The sequence below is a fragment of the Nicotiana tomentosiformis genome, chromosome 2 (assembly GCF_000390325.3).
Source record: "Nicotiana tomentosiformis chromosome 2, ASM39032v3, whole genome shotgun sequence".
Classification (NCBI taxonomy): Eukaryota; Viridiplantae; Streptophyta; class Magnoliopsida; order Solanales; family Solanaceae; genus Nicotiana; species Nicotiana tomentosiformis.
The window spans coordinates 66,027,697-66,049,296 of record NC_090813.1 but is presented as its reverse complement, the minus strand read 5'-3'; the positions used below and the strand labels follow the sequence as shown (position 1 = coordinate 66,049,296).

Genomic DNA, 21,600 nt, shown 5'->3' with positions numbered 1-21,600 from the left:
ACACTAACCAAATACCTTTACTCTAAGTCATACTTATTCCTCCATTCCAAATTAAATGCCTGTTAAGTTATCTTAAAAAATTATACTCCATATATTTCAATTTATATACAGTAATTTGATTGACCACGGAATATGTGGAACGGTAATTTTTTTTGTAAAAGCAAATTAATATCTTCTTTACTACTCGTATAATATATACTCCATCTCTTAAAAGTATATTTACATAAAAGTATTACTACCTCCGTTCCAGTTTATTTGAACTTATTTCCTTTTTGGTCCGTTTTAAAAAAAAATGACCCCTAAATTTGGAAACAATTTTGCTTTAAGTTACAATTCTACCCTTAATGAGAAGTTTTTATAACCACACAAATATTCTGGGGCCCTTTTTGAATTGTTTAGGACCACAAATTCCAAAAGTCTTATTTTTTTTCTTAAATTTTGTGTCAAGTCAAACAGGTTCACATAAATTGGAACCGAGGGAGTATCATTTATAAAGAAATGCCTAAAAAACAAGTAGCACTAAAAGTTAATGGCGAAGAGGGAAATAGGTCCATTATGTGGAAGTAAATTGTAGGAGTAATAATCTGAAATTGAAAAGGTAAGTTAAATGGGAAATACCAACGGATTTTGGAGTTAGTTAATAGAAAAAAAATAACTAAAAGACTAGCAATCCTTTTTGTACTTCAAATGCTTAATTACAAACAGTGGTTAAGCAGAAATCGGATTAAACGTCCAACATTGATGACTTCGAATGGTGAACCTCACATATTTTCATAGCCCCCCGCGCGCAATAACAACAACAACCTAGTATAATGCCACTAGTTGGGTCTGGGAGGGTAGTTTGTACGCAGACCTTATCCTATCCTGGGTAAAGAGGAAGCTGTTTCCGATAGACCCTCGTCTCCCTCTCTCCAAAAACTTCCCACCTTGCCCTCTCGCGCGCGCACACACAAAAACATTGAATTTCTTCTTTTATTGGATTCCCTTGATTTTCCTTCGGAAACGGAGAATCGTGTTTAAGAAAACCGGACAACAAGAACAATAACTGCATAAGAAGAAAAAAGAAATCAAGTTTAGCATTTTTTCTGTTTTACTTTCTTTAATTTATTTATCATGAATTAATTTTAAGAATGCTAAATTATAAATGCAAGGAAAATCTGTTGTTTAATTTATTTATCCAATTGAGGAAAAACCCAGCTAATTAAGTTCTTAAATTTGGTTTCTACTAAACTATCGCAAGGACCACTTAATTCTTCCAGAATGAAGTACGTGACATCTTAGCTACAGTGTAAGTTCATTCCTTGACCTTATACATTTCATAGTTCAAACAATTGTTTCGACGAGAATTCCCAAGGCTGACAAATGAGTCTATTTCTCATCTTTGTACGAGTCCACACGAATCACTTAACGTGGTGCCAAAGTATATATGAGTGTATGACCATCCTTCTACTTTTCAAATTAAACCACAAGACATAGTCAACTCAACTGTATAACTGAAAAAACCATTTGACTAGTACATAGAAATAAGATTATATATAGTGGTTAACTGTTTTAAGGCAAGAGTAGAAAAAAGCATGAGTTCGAAGCCATTCCCTATGTTAATCTTCATCCTCAAAACCTGTATTATAATCTCCCTTTTAACTCTCAAGGCAGCTGCAAAAGAAACCATAGAAATAGGTGCAATTGTTGACTTCAATTCCCGTATTGGGAAGGAACAGAAAACAGCCATAGCTATAGCAGTTGAGAATTATAATCATGACAGTAGAAATCACAAGCTTATGTATGTTCATTTTAGGAACACCAGCAAAGATGCAATTCAGGACCTTTTCACAGGTTTGATACTTGACTTTCTTAACATTTATCAACTTGTTGTGTCTATATATGGTCTAGGACATAATTCTATAGATATTTAAGTTATATATTTGACAGTCCAAAGATTTCTTTCGTTGATATAGTAGGTTAGTTACCATTTTTGTTACATTTTCAATTAGTGGTTATCATAGTGATTTACTTGTTATTATATTTAAAATGAACTTATTTACACGATCAGCGCATAGAACTTAAACTCATTTCAAAATTATTATTTTTGTCTTAATAATTGTTGTGCAGCTGAAGATCTTGTTGACAAAAACAATGTCAAGATGATAGTTGTAGGCATGCAGACTTGGGAAGAAACAGCTTTAGTTGCTGATATTGGGAAAAGGCATCAAGTTCCAATTATCTCTTTTGTTACAGCTTCCTTCACACCAGAGTTGGTGCAGCTAAAATGGCCTTTCTTGGTGCAAATGAGTTCAAGTAGCTTGGAACAAATTAATTGTATATCTGCTATTGTTCGTTCGTACCAATGGAGGAGAATCATAATAATTTATGAAGATGACATGTATAGTGATTCTAGTATGCTTGCAGTTTTATCTGAAACACTAAAAGGTGATGGTGCAGAAATAGAGCATCAAGTAATTCTTCCACAAACCTCTTCTCTATCTGATCCAAGGGAAGTTGTTCGACGAGAGGTTGTGAAGTTACTAAGGAAACAATCAAGGGTGTTTGTCGTTCTTCGCTCATCAGTATCCACTGCAAGTCATTTGTTTAAAGAAGCCAAGGAGATTGGACTTATGGGAAGAGACTCAGCTTGGATACTTGCAGACTCTCTCGCTGATCTCTTGGATTCTGTTGACAGCCCCTTTATTTCATCTATCCAAGGAGCTTTAGGAATCAACAATCACTATGCAGAAGCCACGAAGTCTTTCCAAGATTTTAAAGGACAATTCCAAAAGATTTTCCGGTCTGACTATTCCATGGAAGATCACTCAGAGCCTGGAATTCATGCTCTAAAAGCATATGACAGTATCACAGCTTTTGCTAAAGCTGTGAACAATTTGGGTACAAAGAGTTCCAATGACTCAAAGTTGCTGAAAAACAAAATTCTTTCCAGCAATTTCACAGGTTTGAGTGGCCAAGTTAGCTTTGTTGATGGAGCATTGTCACACCCTTCAACGTTTAGGATTGTAAACGTCGTAGGAAAGAGGTATAAAAGACTTGGCTTTTGGTCATCAAAGGTTGGGTTCTCGGAAGTTGTTGAAGCTGAAAACGGGGAGAGAATCCAAGTTAATGGTTCCCATACCATGAAGTCTAGTGAGGTAAAGTGGCCAGGAGAATTGAACCGTGTCCCAAAAGGGTGGGCAATGCCTACTGATTCAAAACCATTAATCATTGGTGTTCCAGGGAGAACCTCTTTTGAGAAATTTGTAAAGGTTAAAAAGGTGGCAAATTCAAATGAAAGGAAGTATAGTGGTTTCTGTATTGATCTTTTCAAAGTAGTACTTAAAATTTTGGAGCAAAATTATACACTACCGTATGAATTTGAACCATATGATGGCTCATATCCTGACCTGGTTCAGCAAGTTATTAATAGGGTAAGCATTTTGTCTGATATATCCTAAATATACTATCCAGTTTTCTTATTGTCACCTATTTTTCCTATATCACAGTTCTTTGCTTTGGACTCATAAAATAATGGGGTATGTTATTTTTTTCTCCTTCTGTCAGAGGTTTGATGCTATTGTTGGAGACATGACGATATTAGCTGAAAGGATAAAATACGTGGAGTTCACACAGCCATTTGCAGAATCAGGGTTGACCATGGTGGTTCCAGTGAAATTTGATGGATCGGAGAAGGCATGGATGTTCTTGAAGCCTTTTACTATAAGCATGTGGATAGTAACAGGTTCTATCTTAGTTTACACAATGCTTGTAGTTTGGTTCATGGAGCATCAGTCGAATCCTGAATTTAGAGGCCGGTGGAAAGATCAACTTGGAACTGCAATGTGGTTTACATTCTCTTCACTGTTTTTTGCTCACCGTAAGTATTGCTATCCATCAATAATGATTCAAAATCAAACAACTTGTCATTTGTAATGTTAAATGAAGTGTCCTTGAAATGTTGATTTTTTCGTTAAGGTTATATTTAGCTTATTAGCTTTGTTTAAATAGTATAAGTCGCAAGGAGATAACATTTTTATGTTGGCTGATAATCAGGGGAAAAAATCAAGAGCAACTACACGAAGATTGTAGTCGTAGTTTGGCTTTTCCTGGTCTTTGTGCTGACCTCGAGTTATACAGCTTCTTTGACTTCAATGCTGACTGTTCCAAGACTGGAACCAAGTGTGAAAGACATAAATTGGATAAAGAGAACAAACACAACAGTTGGATGTGATGGCGATTCCTTTGTTAAGGATTATTTGAGGCAAGTCCTGGAGCTTCAAAACATCAAAAACATTAGTAATCAGGAAGATTATCCAAAGGAATTCGAAAGTGGAAACATCAAAGCAGCCTTTCTTGAAATCCCATATCAGAAGGTTTTCCTTAGAGAGCATTGCAACCAGTACGTTGTAGCTGGTCCTAATTATAGATTTGGCGGTCTAGCCTTTGTAAGTAGACAATGCTTCTATTAGATAATAACTATGCCATTTGCTCTTTTTACTATCATGAATATAATAGTCCCTTCGTTATTTCTATAGTCTGTATCTTCGACTCATTTGCATAATTTGGCTAATGCAAACAGGTATTCCAGAAAGGCTCTCCGCTAGCTCGTGATGTGTCTGAAGCCATACTGACTCTAACACAAGATGGTACACTTAACAATTTGGAAGAACGTTGGTTTTCTTTATCAAGGAATTGTGACAATGTTGATGCTAGTAATGAAACGGAAAGTCTCACCCTTGGGAGCTTCTGGGGCTTATATCTAGTGTCTGGTGCAACATCTACTGTCTGTTTGCTATTTTTCGTCTGGCGTTTATGCAGAAAATCCCGGCAACAGAGTCAAGCATATTATGACAGTGTAGTTCATCCATCAACTAATCAAAGTTTCTGGACAAAGACAGCTAGAATTATACAGTATTACCAAAATGACAAGCCTGCAGTATCTTTAAGGAGAGTAACATCTGGTCGGGTAGCAGGGCTCGGGGTAGATGAGAAAGGGTCTTCGTCAAAGTGGCACTTGGTGAGTCCTTCAGACGCTGCACAGGTTTTTGATGGCTCTTCCCAACATCCTCCTCAATCTTCCCTAGAAATGGGGAATTTAAGGTCAGAGTGAAGTATAATTATTCAGATTGTATCAAAATGTCAAATATCAACTAGACTCACCTGTAGGTTGGTATACTTATTTCTCGTAGGTATATAATGATTCCTGAACCATCCATATAAAGATTTTGACAGAATTATAAATTGTAGACTAGTGTATTCCTTGGTTAGGTTTTAGTAACACTGTCAGAAAGCTAATTTTAAGCACAGTAGTTTAAGGTCATCTATTTCTGGTATTACAAGTAATAAGAGAGTGCATTTAACATTTTGACTCTGCATCTTTTAGTCACTGAATGATAGTTTTTTAAGGATCACACTGATGTCGCATCTGAGCAAACGATATACCCTTCCCCTTTCATGTGCACCCTTTCCCCTGCCTCTACCCCTTGAACTTCCTCCTCCATATGCAAGACCTTCAAAATACCCTAATAACAAACTGATTGCACATACTATTACCTCAACAACCAGTCTTTCAGACAACATTGCTGGAAACATTGACAGCACAGACAAACAAGTTTGACAAAACGCAGTGTTACGAGGTCCAACATAAAAGCAAATACAATCAGATGTACATCCAAAATTCTGAATCAGCTACAGCCAGCAGGTTGTTTTATTCTGAAAGGAACTAGGCAAAATTAGATAATGTGAGAAAGCATATGTAAGAGTAACTCGATACCTATCCTAAGAGAACTTAAAGCAGTGCTATCAAAGTTGTTGGGTGTGTAAGTCCAAATTGGTAGCCGAAAAGATTGGAATCCTAGATATAAAGTGTTTGGATTTCATAACAGTGTGAGGGCTTTTGCGAAAAACTAGTGGTTTGGCTCAAAGCGGAAATACTTGCATTACAGGTCATAAAAAGATATTTAGACATAATATATGGGCAATAAGATGAGAATGCTCCTTTACCTTTGCCTATGTCATAAATCTTCTGCACTTTTATCATTGAAATAGCTCTAGAGCAACAAAAAAATTAACATCGAACCAAGTGTTTTCAGATTCTTGGACTATTCAAGTGCACATGTTATCTTTAAATGGACAGTTCGAAGCTTAGTTTTCTCTATCGAATTAACACTTCAATACCTTCTACTACTACTATTACCAATATAACACATAATGAAATTAATCTTAAATTTCAAATCCAATCAAAAGTAAGCTCAGAATTAGTGAATTTGACACAACGTGGGTGTTTAACCAAAAAATAGTTTTTTGGTTATTGAAATAAATCGCGTTTCTAATAACCAAGTTTACTTCGCACTTTCCCAAATATAGAAGAATAAAAGGTAATAGAAATTAGATATTCAATAAACAAAGGAAAGAAAATCTTATTGATTATTGTAGCTTTCTTCCAAGAATTGCGAGTAAGAATCTTCAATCAAGCAGAGACGTAAAAGTAAAAGACTTATTAGATATATTCGTGAATTCTTTGATGATCGTATAAATTATGGTAAGGAGAGTTCATATAAGGATATAATATGTAATTATTTTTTCCACCTAATTTTTGTCTGTTACTAACATTAACTACATTAATTGCCCGTTACTTAAATTATTCGTAATGGTTATGGCAATAATAGACAATCGCGTATAATCAGGGATTATGCTGATTCCCTTTCCATATTCGTATCTGTCAATGAATCTTTCTCTTTTGTAGTCTCCATGCATTCCGTGCCTTTCTTTTTTTTCCAGTTGTCAAATACAGTATCTTTTGTAAACAATCTCGTGAGTGTTTTAACCGCGCCCCATCATTCTATGTTGAATTTGCAGTTAGAATGGAAATCAGTAGCTAGGATAGAACATGCAGAGTGTTACAGCTTATACTCACGTGCCTAACATGTGAGTTCTAACTAACTCATCTTAACCGACTAACAATGATCTTTTAATACTCCCTGTCACGACTCAAAATCCATTAAAAGTCGTGATGGCATCTAACACCGCTGTCAGGCAAGCCAGTCATAATTAATTAACTTAATTACTCATTTTAGTATTTTTGAATCGAAATTTCTTCAATTAAATAGTAAAGATAGATCTCATAGAGTAAGTGATAAATATGTTAGCAACTAAATTACTAAACAACCCATAACCACTCCAAAAACCCTGTGTCACAAGTGCATGAGCATTCACTAGGGAGTAAAATAAAATATAGCATATGTCCGGAATATAAATTAGATAGAAAAAATATAAATAACTCTGAAGGAGACTCTGTTGGCTGCGAATCGTAATATAGAATGCATCTCTCCTAAGTCCCCGCATTTTTTAACCATGCATCTGCGCCTACAAGGCCGCTAGACATATCCGTACCTGCACAAAAATATGCAGCAAGTGTAACATGAGTACGAAAACAACGTTTACCCAGTAAGTATCAAGCCTAATCTCGAAGAAGTAGTGACGAGAGGTCGACTTTAACACTCACTAAGAGTCAATAATATTAAAAATAAAAATATTTGAATCAACATGATTTATAGGAATAACAATAATTTTTCTTTAACCAGCAGAAATAATTAACTCATTCAATTAAAATAATTTCCAATTTATCAATTAACTTCACAAACTGCAATAAAATATCAAGGTATCGTGTAATTATTATTATTAGGCACGATTTCCGCTGTGGCCGTACGGCCCGATTCAGAGTGTCGTGTACACTGTCAAGGGACGTGCGTCATGATCCATAGATGCATCTATATTGCCGAGGCGTTCGGCCCGCTCCACAAGAAAGAAGGACATATTCTTATGAACCTCCGGAATGAGAATATATATATACATTTTTGAGATTAATGCAGGAGGATGTATAAATTTCTACAACAGTTAAATATTCTGAACAAAATTTCAAGTATGTGAGATTTCAATCTTTTACCATTTTCTCTAACAATTTGCAATATAATTCTATTGCTTTAATTAAATAAGGATACAATTATCACAAGTAATTCATAATTTGAGTCCTAAACTACCCGTACTTTAAAAATATTAGTATCTACGCACGGACTCTCATCACCTCATGCATACGTAGCCCCCACAATTAGCAAAAATTATTAATTTAAATCACATATGGGGTAAATTCCCTCTTACAAGTTTAGACAAGAGACTTACCTTGTCTCAAAGCCCACTTCCGATCACGATGTCGCGTAAAAATCCCAACTCGGTGCCGAAAAATCCTAAATTATCCAAATATTATATAAAATAATTAATACGTGTTCGAAAATTCGAAATTAGACTATTAAATAAATTACCTTATCCAAAATGGTAAATTCCTAAAATTTACCCCGGGTCTACGTGCCCGGATTCCGAAAATATTTGGAGAAAAACGTTACCCATAATCTTAAGAACTCAAATATACAATTTCCATCCAATTTCATAATTATTTTCGTGGTTAAAATCTCATTTTTGTCAAAACCTAGGCTTTTTATCTAAACCCTTGATTTCCAAGATTTACAGGTTATAATCTACCCATAATCTATGTATTTAACTCAAAGTGTGTAGAATTAACTTACCTTCAAGTTTCTAGTTAAAATCCTCTCTCAAAAAGCTCCAAAATCGCCCAAAAATGGAGGAAATACGGGCTAAAAATGATTGAGCCTCGCTCCCTTTAAACCATTCTGCCCAACAGCATTTTCGCACCTGCGGAGGGCTAGCCGCACCTGCGCTCCGCACCTGCGGAAAAAGCCTCACAGGTGCGAGTTTCCCTCGCATGGCCAAGCTCTGCATCTGCGGCCTCAGGACCGTTTCCGCGAGTCTACTTCTGTGACTTGGGCCTTCGCATCTACGACCATTTCTGCTTCTGCGCGCCAAGCTTCGCACCTGCGCACTCGCAGGTGCGCCCAATATTCCGCTTTTGCGGCGTGTGCCAGCCTCCTCTTTCTTCGCTTCTGCGGCTTGGGACTCGCTTCTGCGAGCTCGCACCTGCGGCTGCCTATGCGCAGATGCGGTTGCAACAGAAGCCTGGTGCAACAGCTGCTCTTCAAAAATCCAACCTTGGTCCGAGCCTCTTCCGGTTAATACCCTCCCCCTCCCCTCCCGAACATACCAACAAGTTTGAAATCATAAAACGGACTCACCCAAACCCTCGGAACGTGTAAAACAACATCAAAATTAGAATCATACCTCAAACCAAATTGATTCAACTTAAAATTTTCAAATTCTTCAAACTTACTCCGAACGCGCCGAAACATACTTAAACTACTCGGAATGACACAAAATTTTGCGTGCAAGTCTTAAATCACCATACGTAGCTATTCCCAGGCTCGGAATTTCAAATGGACCTCAATTACTCAAAAACCTACTCCAAACCAAATTTAAAGAACCTTAAACCTTTAAATAGTTGACTTTCACTATTAAGCGTCGAAATGCTCCCGAATTGTCCAAAATCCTATTCGAACATACGCCCAAATCCAAAATATCATATGAACCCATTGGAACCGTAAAATCCCAATTCCGGGGTCATTTTCTAAAAATATTGACCGAAGTCAAACTTGCCCCTTTTAAAGCCAAACGAAGGAACTGAGAAAACCTACTCCAAATCAAATTTAAAGAACCTTAAACCTTTAAATAGTTGACTTTCACTATTAAGCGTCGAAACGCTCCCGAATTATCCAAAATCCTATTCGAACATACGCCCAAATCCAAAATCATCATATGAACCCATTGGAACCGTAAAATCTCGATTCCGGGGTCGTTTTCTAAAAATGTTGACCGAAGTCAAACTTGCCCCCTTTTAAAGCCAAACGAAGGAACTGAGTGTTTCGATTTCAACTCGAACACTTCCAAATCCAGAACCAAACATCCCCGCAAGTCATAAATTAGTAAAAGTACATACGAAGAGTTTTATTTAGGGAAACGGGGTTCTAACAGTCAAAACGACTGGTTGGGTCATTACATTCTCTCCCACTTAAATATACGTTCGTCCTCGAACGTGCTAAGAACTGCTACGGAGTTTGCTGAAATCATTGTTTAGCCCCTCGTGCACCTACCCGTTCTACCACAACTCAAATGAGAACATTAGCCCGAGCAAATCTGAAGATCCTCCCCTTTGTTTAGACAAATAAGCCTTAGAGCCAAATTCCAACATCCAAAATTTTCTACTAGGCCTGCTTCCAACATACGAACATCGTTTCAATCACTACACGATGTACCACTACATGATTGTATACTCTCACTGAATTCACATCATGCACCGTATTATTCACATCACCATAATAACATCCTCTGACAACAATAGCCGAAATTTCACGAATTTGATTGTCACGACCCAATTTCACATGTAGGTCGTGATGGCGCCCAACACTACAGCTAGGCAAGCCAACTAATAAATTAAGCATACATTGATTAAACTTTTATTCCAAGAAAATAATAAAATACCAACTTCTACCAATGTGTGTGCTAAGACCCGGTGTCACAAGTGAATGAGCATCTAGTAGATTATACAAAACTCCAAATACTGTCTGAAATAAAATAGACAGAATATAAATATCAGAAGAGACACTGGTAGCTGCAGAACGGCTCAGAAAGGCAGCTCACCACTATGCCTCTGGATGACGTGGGTATGTGATGATAGATCCTCCACTAGTACCTGTCTCAGATCCTGCACAAAAAGTGCAGCAAGTGTAGTATGAGTACGTAAACAACGTGTACCCAGTAAGTATCAAGCCTAATCTCAAAGTGGTAGAGACGAGATGGCCGACTTTGATACTCACTATAGGTCAATAACAATTGAAATAAAACTAGAATATTTAAATCAATGTGATTTACAGAATTTATTTAATCAGCGGAAATAATCAAATTCCTTCAAATGTATCAATTTTCAATATATTAATTAAATTCCTTTAATTCAGATAAATTCCAATTTATCAATTAAATCTCATTTACAGGAGTAACAATTAATTCCTTAACAAGCAAGAATAATAATTCATTAAATTCCAAAAATTTTCCAATTTACTAATTAGCTTTACAAGCTAAAATAAATTATTAAAGCATCGTGTAATTATTATTATTGTTAAGCACGATTTTCTGCCAAGGACGTACGGCCCGATCCAGAGTGTCGTGTACACTACCGAGGGACGTGCGGCGCGATCCATAGATGCATCTATCTTACCGAGGCGTTCGGCCCGCTCCACAAGAAAGGAGGACATTTTCTTATGTGCCTCCGGAAGGACAGTATGTTTATTATAAGATAAATTTGGGAGGAGAACAATTTCTTTTGACAATTAATTGATTTAAATAAAAATCAAGCCTATGAGATTTCCATCCTTTAATATCTTTATCAAAAAATTCACAATATATTCATATATATCAATTAATATTAATTAATCAAAGAATACAATTTACACAAGTAATACATGCTTTGAGTCCTAAATTACCCGGACTTTAGCATTAATAGTAGCTACGCACGGACTCTCGTCACCTCGTGCGTACGTAGCCCCCCATAATTAGCAACAATTATTTAATCTTAATCACCTATGAGGTAATTTCCCCCTCACAAGATTAGACAAGAGACTTACCTCCTCTTGCTCCAATTTAATCCTCTATAAGGCCTTTTCCACGATTATCCAACTCTGTCTGGCTCGAATCTAGCCAAAATAATTTGATACAATCACTAAATATTATAGGAATCAATTCTATAAAAAAATACTACATTTTAAAGAAAAGATTCGAAATTAATTAAAAATTCGCCCGCGGGGCCCACATCTCGGAATCTGGCGAAAGTTATGAAATCCGACAACCCATTCAATTACGAGTCCAACCATACCAGTTTCACTCAAATCGACTCCGAATCGATACCGAAATCTCAAAATTTTGTTTCTATGAGATTTCTAAACTTTTCCAAATTTCAATCTCAAAACACTAATTAAATCGTGAAAACAATGATATATTCTTGTATATTGATCAAATCCGAGTTAGAATCACTTACCCCAATGTTTTTCCCTTGAAAATCTGCCAAAAGTCGCCTCTGCTCAAGCTCAAGTTCGCCAAAAATGGCAAATGGGACGAATGTCCTCTGTTTTTATAACTGCCCAGCAGTTCGGAGCAGGGCCTCGATCGCGGCATCGAACATTTTCCTTCGATCAGGGCATCGAGGATTGGGCCTCGATCCTAGCCCTCGAGCCATACCTTCGATCATGCCATCGAGCCTTACCTTCGATCGTGACTTCGATCACAGGCTCGAGCCTGGACCTCGGTCATGGCCTCGATCAGGGTATCGAGGTTGGGCCTTCGATCACAGCCTCAATCATAGCATCGAACTTGAGCCTTCGATCAGGGCATCGAGCATGGGTCTCGATCCTAGCCCCCGAGCCTTATCTTCGATCATGCCCTCGAGCCTTGCCTTCGATCGAGGCTTCGATACTGAGCCTTGTCCCTGGCTTCGACTCAGGCCTCGATCGTGGGCTCGATATCTGGGGCTCGATCTGAGGCTCGATATCTGGGGCTCGATCTGAGGCTCGATATCTGGGGCTCGATCTGAGGCTCGATATCTGGGGCTCGATCTGAGGCTCGATATCTGAGGCTCGATCTGAGGCTCGATCACAGCCCAGAATATGCAGCAGAAGAGAAAATTGCAGCAGCATTTTAAGTCCAACTTTTGATCCGTTAACCATCCGAAACTCACCCGAGGTCCTCGGGACCTCAACCAAATATACCAACAAGTCCTAAAACATCATACGAACTTAGTCGAACCTCTAAATCACATCAAACAACGCTAAAACCATGAATCATACCCCAATTCAAGCTTAATGAAACTAAGAGTTTTCAACTTCTACGTTCAATGTCGGAACCTATCAAATCAACTCCGATTGACCTCAAATTTTACACACAAGTCATAAATTACATAACGGAGCTATGAAAATTTTCGAAATTGGATTCCGACTCCGATATCAAAAATTCAACCCTCCGGTCAAACTTTCAAACTTTAAATTCCTATTTTAGCCATTTCAAGCCTAATTTCACTACGGACTTCCAAATAAAATTCCGATCACGCTCCTAAGTCCAAAATCACCATACGGAGCTGTTGGAATCATAAAAATTCTATTCCGGGGTCGTTTTCTCAAAATGTTGACCGAAGTCAAACTTAGCACTTTAAGGCCAACTTAAGGAACCAAGTATTCCGGTTTCACCTCAAACACTTTCAAATCCCGAACCAACCATCCCCGCAAGTCATAAATCATTACAAGCACCTACGAAAAGTTTTATTTTAGGGAACGGGGTTCTAAAAGTTAAAATGACCGGTTGGGTCATTACATTCTCGACCTCGTAAACAAACGTTCGTCCTCGAACGGGTTTAGAATTGTACCTGGAGTGCTGAATAAGTGGGGATATCTGCTCCGCATGTCTTCCCCGGCCTCCCAAGTCGCTTCCTCGACTGGTTGGCCTCTCCACTGGACTTTTATTGCAGAAATCCTCTTGGACCTCAACTGGCGAACCTGTTTATCAACAATGGCAATTGGCTCCTCTTCATAACCCAAGCTATCATCTAGCTGAACTGTGCCGAAGTCTAACACATGTGATAGGTCGGCATAATACTTCCGGAGCATAGATACGTGAAAAATTGGATGAACTCCCGATAGGCTGGGAGGCAAGGCAAGCTCATAAGCAACCTTTCCAACTCGTTTCAACACCTCAAATGGGCCTATAAACCTTGGGCTCAATTTGCCCTTCTTCCCGAATCTCATAATCCCCTTCATCGGCAAAACCTTCAAGAGAACTTTTTCACCTACCATAAATGATATATCACGCGCTTTCTGATCCGCGTAACTCTTTTGTCTGGACTGTGCTGTACGAAGTCGCTCCTGAATCAACTTTACCTTTTCTAAGGCATCCCTTACCAAATCAGTACCATATAACTTAGCCTCACCTGGCTCAAACCATCCGATAGGTGAACGACATTGCCGACCATATAAAGCCTCAAATGGAGCCATCTCGATGCTGGATTGGTAACTGTTATTATAAGCAAACTTGGCCAAAGGCAGGAAATGATCCCACTGACCTCCAAAGTCAATCACACATGCCCTGAGCATATCCTCCAAAATCTGAATTGTCCTCTCTGACTGTCCATCGGTCTGCGGATGAAAGGCTGTGCTGAGCTCTACACGGGTCCCCAACTCACTCTGTACTGCTCTCCAGAAATGTGAAGTAAACTGAGGGTCTCTATCTGATATGATGGAAATTGGCACACCGTACAACCGAACTATCTCCTGAATATAAATCTGGGCCAACCTCTCTGAAGTATACGTAGTCACAACAGGAATAAAATGTGCCGACTTGGTCAATCTGTCAACAATCACCCAAACTGCATCAAACTTCCTCAAGGTCCGCGGCAACCCAACTTCAAAATCCATAGTAATTCGTTCCCATTTCCACTCTGGTATGGTCATCTGCTGGAGTAGGCCACCTGGCCTCTGATGCTCATATTTAACTTGCTGGCAATTTAGACACCGAGCTACATACTCAACTATGTCCTTTTTCATTCGTCGCCACCAATAATGCTACCTCAAGTCACGATACATCTTCGTAGCACCTGGATGAATAGAATATCGAGAACTGTGTGCCTCCTCCAGGATCTTTTTCCTCAGTTCATCCATATTAGGAACACACAGACGATCCTGGAGTCGTAGAACACCATCTTCACCAATAGTGACTTCCTTGGTACCACCCCGTAGTACCGTTTCACGAAGAACCACCAGGTGTGGGTCATCATACTAGCGAGCCTTGATTTGTTCAAATAGTGAAGACCGGGCCACAACACATGCAAGAACTCGGCTGGGCTCTGAAATATCCAGCCTCACAAGTCTGTTAGACAAAGATTGAATATCTGAGGCTAATGGTCTTTCCTCTGCTGAAATGAAAGCCAAAATACCCATACTCTCCGCCTTTCTGCTCAAGGCATCTGCAACCACATTTGCTTTGCCCGGATGATACAAGAAATTAATATCATAATCTTTTAGTAACTCCAGCCATCTGCGCTGCCTCAAATTTAGATCCCTCTGCTTGAACAAATGCTGCAAACTACGATGATCACTGTAAACTTCGCAAGACACCCCATAAAGATAATGCCTCCAAATCTTAAGAGCGTGAACAATCGCAGCTAACTCCAAATCATGTACCGGATAATTCTTTTCATGGGGCTTCAGCTGACGTGAAGCATATGCAATAACTTGCCCTTCCTGCATCAATACACAACCCAAGCCAATACGCGAAGCGTCACAATACACTGTATACATCCCCGAACCAGAAGGCAACACTAACACTGGTGTTGTAGTCAATGATGTCTTGAGCTTCTGAAAGCTCACCTCACAATCATCGGACCATCGAAATGGAGCACCCTTCTGGGTTAATTTGGTCAAAGGTGCTGCAATAGATGAAAAACCTTCCACGAACCGACGATAATAACCTGCCAAACCCAGAAAACTCCTGATCTCCGTCACCGAAGTGGGACGATGCCAATTCTGAACTGCCTCAATCTTTTTGGGATCAACTTTAATACCTTCGCCCGATACGATATGTCCCAAAAATGCTACAGACTCTAGCCAAAACTCACATTTAGAGAACTTAGCATATAACTTTTGTTCCCGCAATGTCTGAAGCACTACTCTCATATGCTGCTCATGCTCCTCCTTACTACGAGAGTAGATCAAAATGCCATCAATGAAGACAATGACAAATGAGTCAATATATGGCCTGAATACCCTGTTCATCAGATCCATAAATGCTGCCGGTGCATTAGTTAAACCAAAAGACATTACCAGAAACTCATAATGACCATATCTAGTACGAAAAGCAGTCTTCGGAACATCCGAACCCCGAATCTTCAACTGATGGTACCCCGACCTCAAGTCGATCTTAGAGAATACCCTAGCACCCTGCAACTGGTCAAATAGATCATCAATACGCGGCAACAGGTACTTGTTCTTAATAGTGACTTTGTTCAATTGGCGATAATCAATACACATCCGCATTGTTCCATCCTTCTTTTTCACAAACAATACTGGTGCACCCCAAGGCGATATACTCGGTCTGACAAACCCTTTGGCTAGTAACTCTTCAAGCTGTTCTTTCAACTCTTTCAATTCTTTTGGAGCCATGCGATACGGTGGGATAGATATAGGCTGGGTATCTGAAGCCAAGTCAATACAGAAATCAATATCACGATCAGGTGGCATATCTGGAAGATCTGACGGAAATACATCGGGAAACTCCCGAACTACAGGCACTGAATCAATAGCAGAAGTCTCTGCAGTAGTATCCCGAACATAGGCTAGATAAGGCAAACAATCCTTCTCAACCATGTGTTGAGCCTTTATAAAAGAAATAACTCGATTAAATGAACTAACAGGCGAACCCTTCCACTCCAGCTTAGCAATGCTGGAATAGCCAAGGTAACAGTCTTGGCATGACAATCTAGAATAGCATGATATGGAGATAACCAGTCCATATCCAGAATAATTTCAAAATCGGTCATCTCAAGCAATAGCAGATTTGCTCTAGTTTCATAACCACAGAATGTAATAATATAGGACTAGTAGATCCGGTTCACCACAACAGAATCGCCCACATGAGTGGACACATAAACAGGAGTACTCAAGGACTCACGAGAAACATACAGGAATAGAGCAAATAGAGATGACACATATGAATACGTAGATCCTGGATCAAATAATACTGAGGCATCTTTGCCACAAACAGAAATAATACCTGTAATCACGGCATCTGAGGCCTCTGCATCTGGTCTAGCCGGAAAAGCATAGAACCGAGCTGGAGCACCAACTGGCTGGCCTCCGCCTGGCTGACCTCCACCTCTAGGATGGCCCCTACCCACCTATCCTCCACCTCTGGGTGTTCGGGCTACTGGTGGAGCAACTGGTCCGGTAAGCATAGGCTGCTGACCCTGCTGTACTGGTCTACCCCGAAGCCTGGGGCAAAACCTCCGCATGTGATTGGGATCCCCGCACTCATAACAACTCTTCGGTGCGATAGGCTGCTGACTAAGTGTCTGGCCCTGGGGACCTGAATACCTACTGGGAGGACCCTGAATAGCTGGTGGGCGGTAAGAACTCTCTGGGATAGCACTGAGATAGGGTCGCACTGGAGCACCTCGAGGAGGTGGTGGTGCTGGATATGGGGGTCTGCTGGACTGTCCTCTCACGAACTGACCTCTACCCCCCGGACGGAGCACCTCTGAACTCTCCAGAGTACCTGAACCGCTTATCTCTCATAATCTGCTCTCGGCTCCGCTGACGTACACCCTCAATCCTCCAGGCTATCTCCACAGCTCGCTCATAAGAAGTACCCATCTCAACCTCTCGAGCCATAGTAGCCTGAATACCAGTATGTAAACCGGCTACAAACCTTTGCACTCTCTCCGCCTCAGTAAGGAGTATCATTAGTGCATGGCGAGATAATTTAGAAAACCTCGCCTCATAATCGGTCACTGACATCTGACCCTGCTGGAGCTGCTCAAACTGAAACCGCAACTCTTCCCTCTGGGAGGGTGGAATATACATGTCCAAGAAGATACGGGTGAACCTGTCCCAAGTCATGGGAGGAGAATCTGCTGGTCTGCCAAGAGCATAAGACGGCCACCATCTACGGGCTCTACCCTGTAGCTGAAAAGTAGCGAAATCAACCCCATGGGATTCCAATATCCTCATGTTGTACAGTCTATCCTTGCAACGATCAATGAAATCCTGTGGATCCTCATGTCGCTCACCCCTGAAGACAAGAGGATGTAGTCTAGTCCATCTGTCCAATAGTTTCTGAGGATCGGCGGCTACAGCCGGCCTGGGCTCAGGTGTAGCTGCTGCCACTGGCTGGACTCCACCCACGGGTAATGCACCCTGGGTCTGATATACAGCAGATGCCTGTCTATGAGCCTGCGCAGTAGGGGTCTGTGCTCCCCCGCCCGCCTGAGATGTGGCTGGGTCTGCCGGAAATAAACCGGCCTGAGTCATATTATCCATGAATCGCAGTATACGACCCATAACATCCTGAAATCCCGGTGCAGATGTGAAGTCCACCGGAGCTGGCTCTGCCACAGGCACCTCACCCTGCTCCTCAATAATGGGATTCTCTACTGGATCCACTGGCGGCATAATCGAAATAGTCCTAGGACGTCCTCGCCCTCTACCACGGGCTGGAGCCCTCCCTCGGCCTCTAGCAACTAGGGAAGTAGCTCGTCCCTGGTCTGGAATATCATTAGAGCGTGTTCTCACCATCTTTGAGAGAATAAGAGAAGGATATTTAGTACTACATCAATTGCACGATAGAATATGAAGAAAGGTAGCTTCCTAACACCATATAGCCTCTCGAAGATAAGTACAGACGTCTCTGTACCGATCCGCAAGACTCTATTAGGTCTGCTCATAACTTGTGAGACCTACGTGAACCTAGTGCTCTGATACCATGTTGTCACGACCCAATTTCACCTGTAGGTCGTGATGGCGCCCAACACTACAGCTAGGCAAGCCAACTAATAAATTAAGCATATACATTGATTAAACTTTTATTCCAAGAAAATAATAAAATACCAACTTCTAACCAATGTGTGTGCCAAGACCCGGTGTCACAAGTGAATGAACATCTAGTAGATTATACAAAACTCCAAATACTGTCTGAAATAAAATAGACAAAATATAAATATCAGAAGAGACACTGGTAGCTGCAGAACGGCTCAGAAAGGCAGCTCACCACTATGCCTCTGGATGACGTGGGTATGTGATGATAGGTCCTCCACTAGTACCTGTCTCAGATCCTGCACAAAAAGTGCAGCAAGTGTAGTATGAGTACGTAAACAACGTGTACCCAGTAAGTATCAAGCCTAATCTCAAAGTGGTAGAGACGAGATGGCCGACTTTGACACTCACTATAGGTAAATAACAATTGAAATAAAACTAGGATATTTAAATCAATGTGATTTACAGAATTTATTTAATCAACGGAAATAATCAAATTCCTTCAAATGTATTAATTTTCAATATATTAATTAAATTCCTTTAATTCAGATAAATTCCAATTTATCAATTAAATCTCATTTACAGGAGTAACAGTTAATTCCTTAACAAGCAAGAATAATAATTCATTAAATTCCAAAGATTTTCCAATTTACTAATTAACTCTACAAGCTGAAATAAATTATTAAAGCATCGTGTAATTATTATTATTATTAAGCACGATTTCTGCCGAGGACGTACGGCCCGATCCAGAGTGTCGTGTACACTGCCGAGGGACGTGCGGCGCGATCCATAGATGCATATATCTTGCCGAGGCGTTCGGCCCGCTCCACAAGAAAGGAGGACATTTTTTTATGTGCCTCCGGAAGGACAGTATGTTTATTATAAGATAAATTTGGGAGGAGAACAATTTCTTTTGACAATTAATTGATTTAAATAGAAATCAAGCCTATGAGATTTCCATCCTTTAATATCTTTATCAAACAATTCACAATATATTCATATATATCAATTAATATTAATTAATCAAAGAATACAATTTACACAAGTAATACATGCTTTGAGTCCTAAATTACCCGGACTTTAGCATTAATAGTAGCTACGCATGGACTCTCGTCACCTCGTGCGTACGTAGCCCCCCATAATTAGCAACAATTATTTAATCTTAATCACCTATGAGGTAATTTCCCCCTCACAAGATTAGACAAGAGACTTACCTCCTCTTGCTCCAATTTAATCCTCTATAAGGCCTTTTCCACGATTATCCAACTCTGTCTGGCTCGAATCTAGCCAAAATAATTCGATACAATCACTAAATATTATAGGAATCAATTCTATAAAAAATACTATATTTTAAAGAAAAGATCCAAAATTAATTAAAAATTTGCCCATGGGGCCCACATCTCGGAATCCGGCGAAAGTTATGAAATCCGACAACCCATTCAATTACGAGTCCAACCATACCAGTTTCACTCAAATCCGACTCCGAATCGATACCGAAATCTCAAAATTTCGTTTCTATGAGATTTCTAAACTTTTCCAAATTTCAATCTCAAAACACTAATTAAATCGTGAAAACAATGATATATTCTTGTATATTGATCAAATCCGAGTTAGAATCACTTACCCCAATGTTTTTCCCTTGAAAATCTGCCAAAAGTCGCCTCTGCTCAAGCTCAAGTTCGCCGAAAATGGCAAATGGGACGAATGTCCTCTGTTTTTATAACTGCCCAGCAGTTCGGAACTGGGCCTCGAACAGGGCCTCGATCGCGGCATCGAACATGTGCCTTCGATCAGGGCATCGAGGATTGGGCCTCGATCCTAGCCCTCGATCCATACCTTCGATCATGCCATCAAGCCTTACCTTCGATTCAGGCCTCGATCGTGGGCTCGATATCTGGGGCTCGATCTGAGGCTCGATCACAGCCCAGAATATGCAGCAGAAGAGAAAATTGCAGCAGCTTTTTAAGTCCAACTTTTGATCCGTTAACCATCTGAAACTCACTCGAGGTCCTCGGGACCTCAACCAAATATACCACCTAAAACATCATACGAACTTAGTCGAACCTCTAAATCATATCAAACAACGCTAAAACCATGAATCATACCCCAATTCAAGCTTAATGAAACTAAGAGTTTTCAACTTCTACGTTCAATGTCGGAACCTATCAAATCAACTCCGATTGACCTCAAATTTTACACACAAGTCATAAATTACATAACAGAGCTATGAAAATTTTCGGAATTGGATTCCGACTCCGATATCAAAAATTCAACCCCCCCGGTCAAACTTTCAAACTTTAAATTCCTATTTTAGCCATTTCAAGCCTAATTTCACTACGAACTTCCAAATAAAATTCTGATCACGCTCCTAAGTCCAAAATCACCATACGGAGCTGTTGGAATCATAAAAATTCTATTCCGGTGTCGTTTTCTCAAAATGTTGACCGAAGTCAAACTTAGCATTTTAAGGCCAACTTAAGGAACCAAGTGTTCCGGTTTCACCTCAAACACTTCCAAATCCCGAACCAACCATCCCCGCAAGTCATAAATCATTACAAGCACCTACGAAAAGTTTTATTTTAGGGAACGGAGTTCTAAAAGTTAAAATGACCGGTTGGGTCATTACATTGATGCTCACAACACACCTCATGACACATATAAGTCCTGTTCCAACTCTTTCAGTACTGCCACGACAGAAGAGATGTGTAGAAATTCATAACCAACCGCACAGTCAACAAATCATTTAGTCCCTTCTCCTAACATAAACCATTACCTCATTATGAACCAAATAACGATATTTGCTCTTTAACATGCCTCATATAAATCCGTTCGCACTGATCCCAGGTCCAAAAATCTTGCCTCACCCAGTACAAGTTGTTCCGGTAATAAGTCACCACAATCACTACCAAAAGTCTCATATGATGCCACCATGTGCCAAATAGCCACAAACTCGAATGTGATACATAAGGAAAAACGAACTCTGGAAAGAACTACTCAACCCACGTAGCAATTTAAACAACCGAAAAGGTGTTATGAACTTTTCTCGGAATATGAGAAATAAGACATGCAAGAAGAGATATGGGGAACTGTACTC

General features: G+C 39.8%; 1 protein-coding gene across 1 annotated transcript; it reads left to right on the top strand.

Annotated features, from left to right (window-relative positions):
• The first annotated feature begins 1,566 nt into the window (after nucleotides 1–1,566).
• On the top strand, nucleotides 1,567–5,347 carry LOC104089916 (glutamate receptor 2.7-like). The gene is made up of 5 exons (XM_009594933.4): nucleotides 1,567–1,833; nucleotides 2,110–3,413; nucleotides 3,547–3,859; nucleotides 4,036–4,427; nucleotides 4,562–5,347. Exons 1-5 carry the CDS (start codon nucleotides 1,575–1,577, stop codon nucleotides 5,090–5,092), a joined length of 2,799 nt encoding a protein of 932 aa, XP_009593228.1. The 5' UTR covers nucleotides 1,567–1,574; the 3' UTR covers nucleotides 5,093–5,347.
• The last annotated feature ends 16,253 nt before the right edge of the window (nucleotides 5,348–21,600 follow it).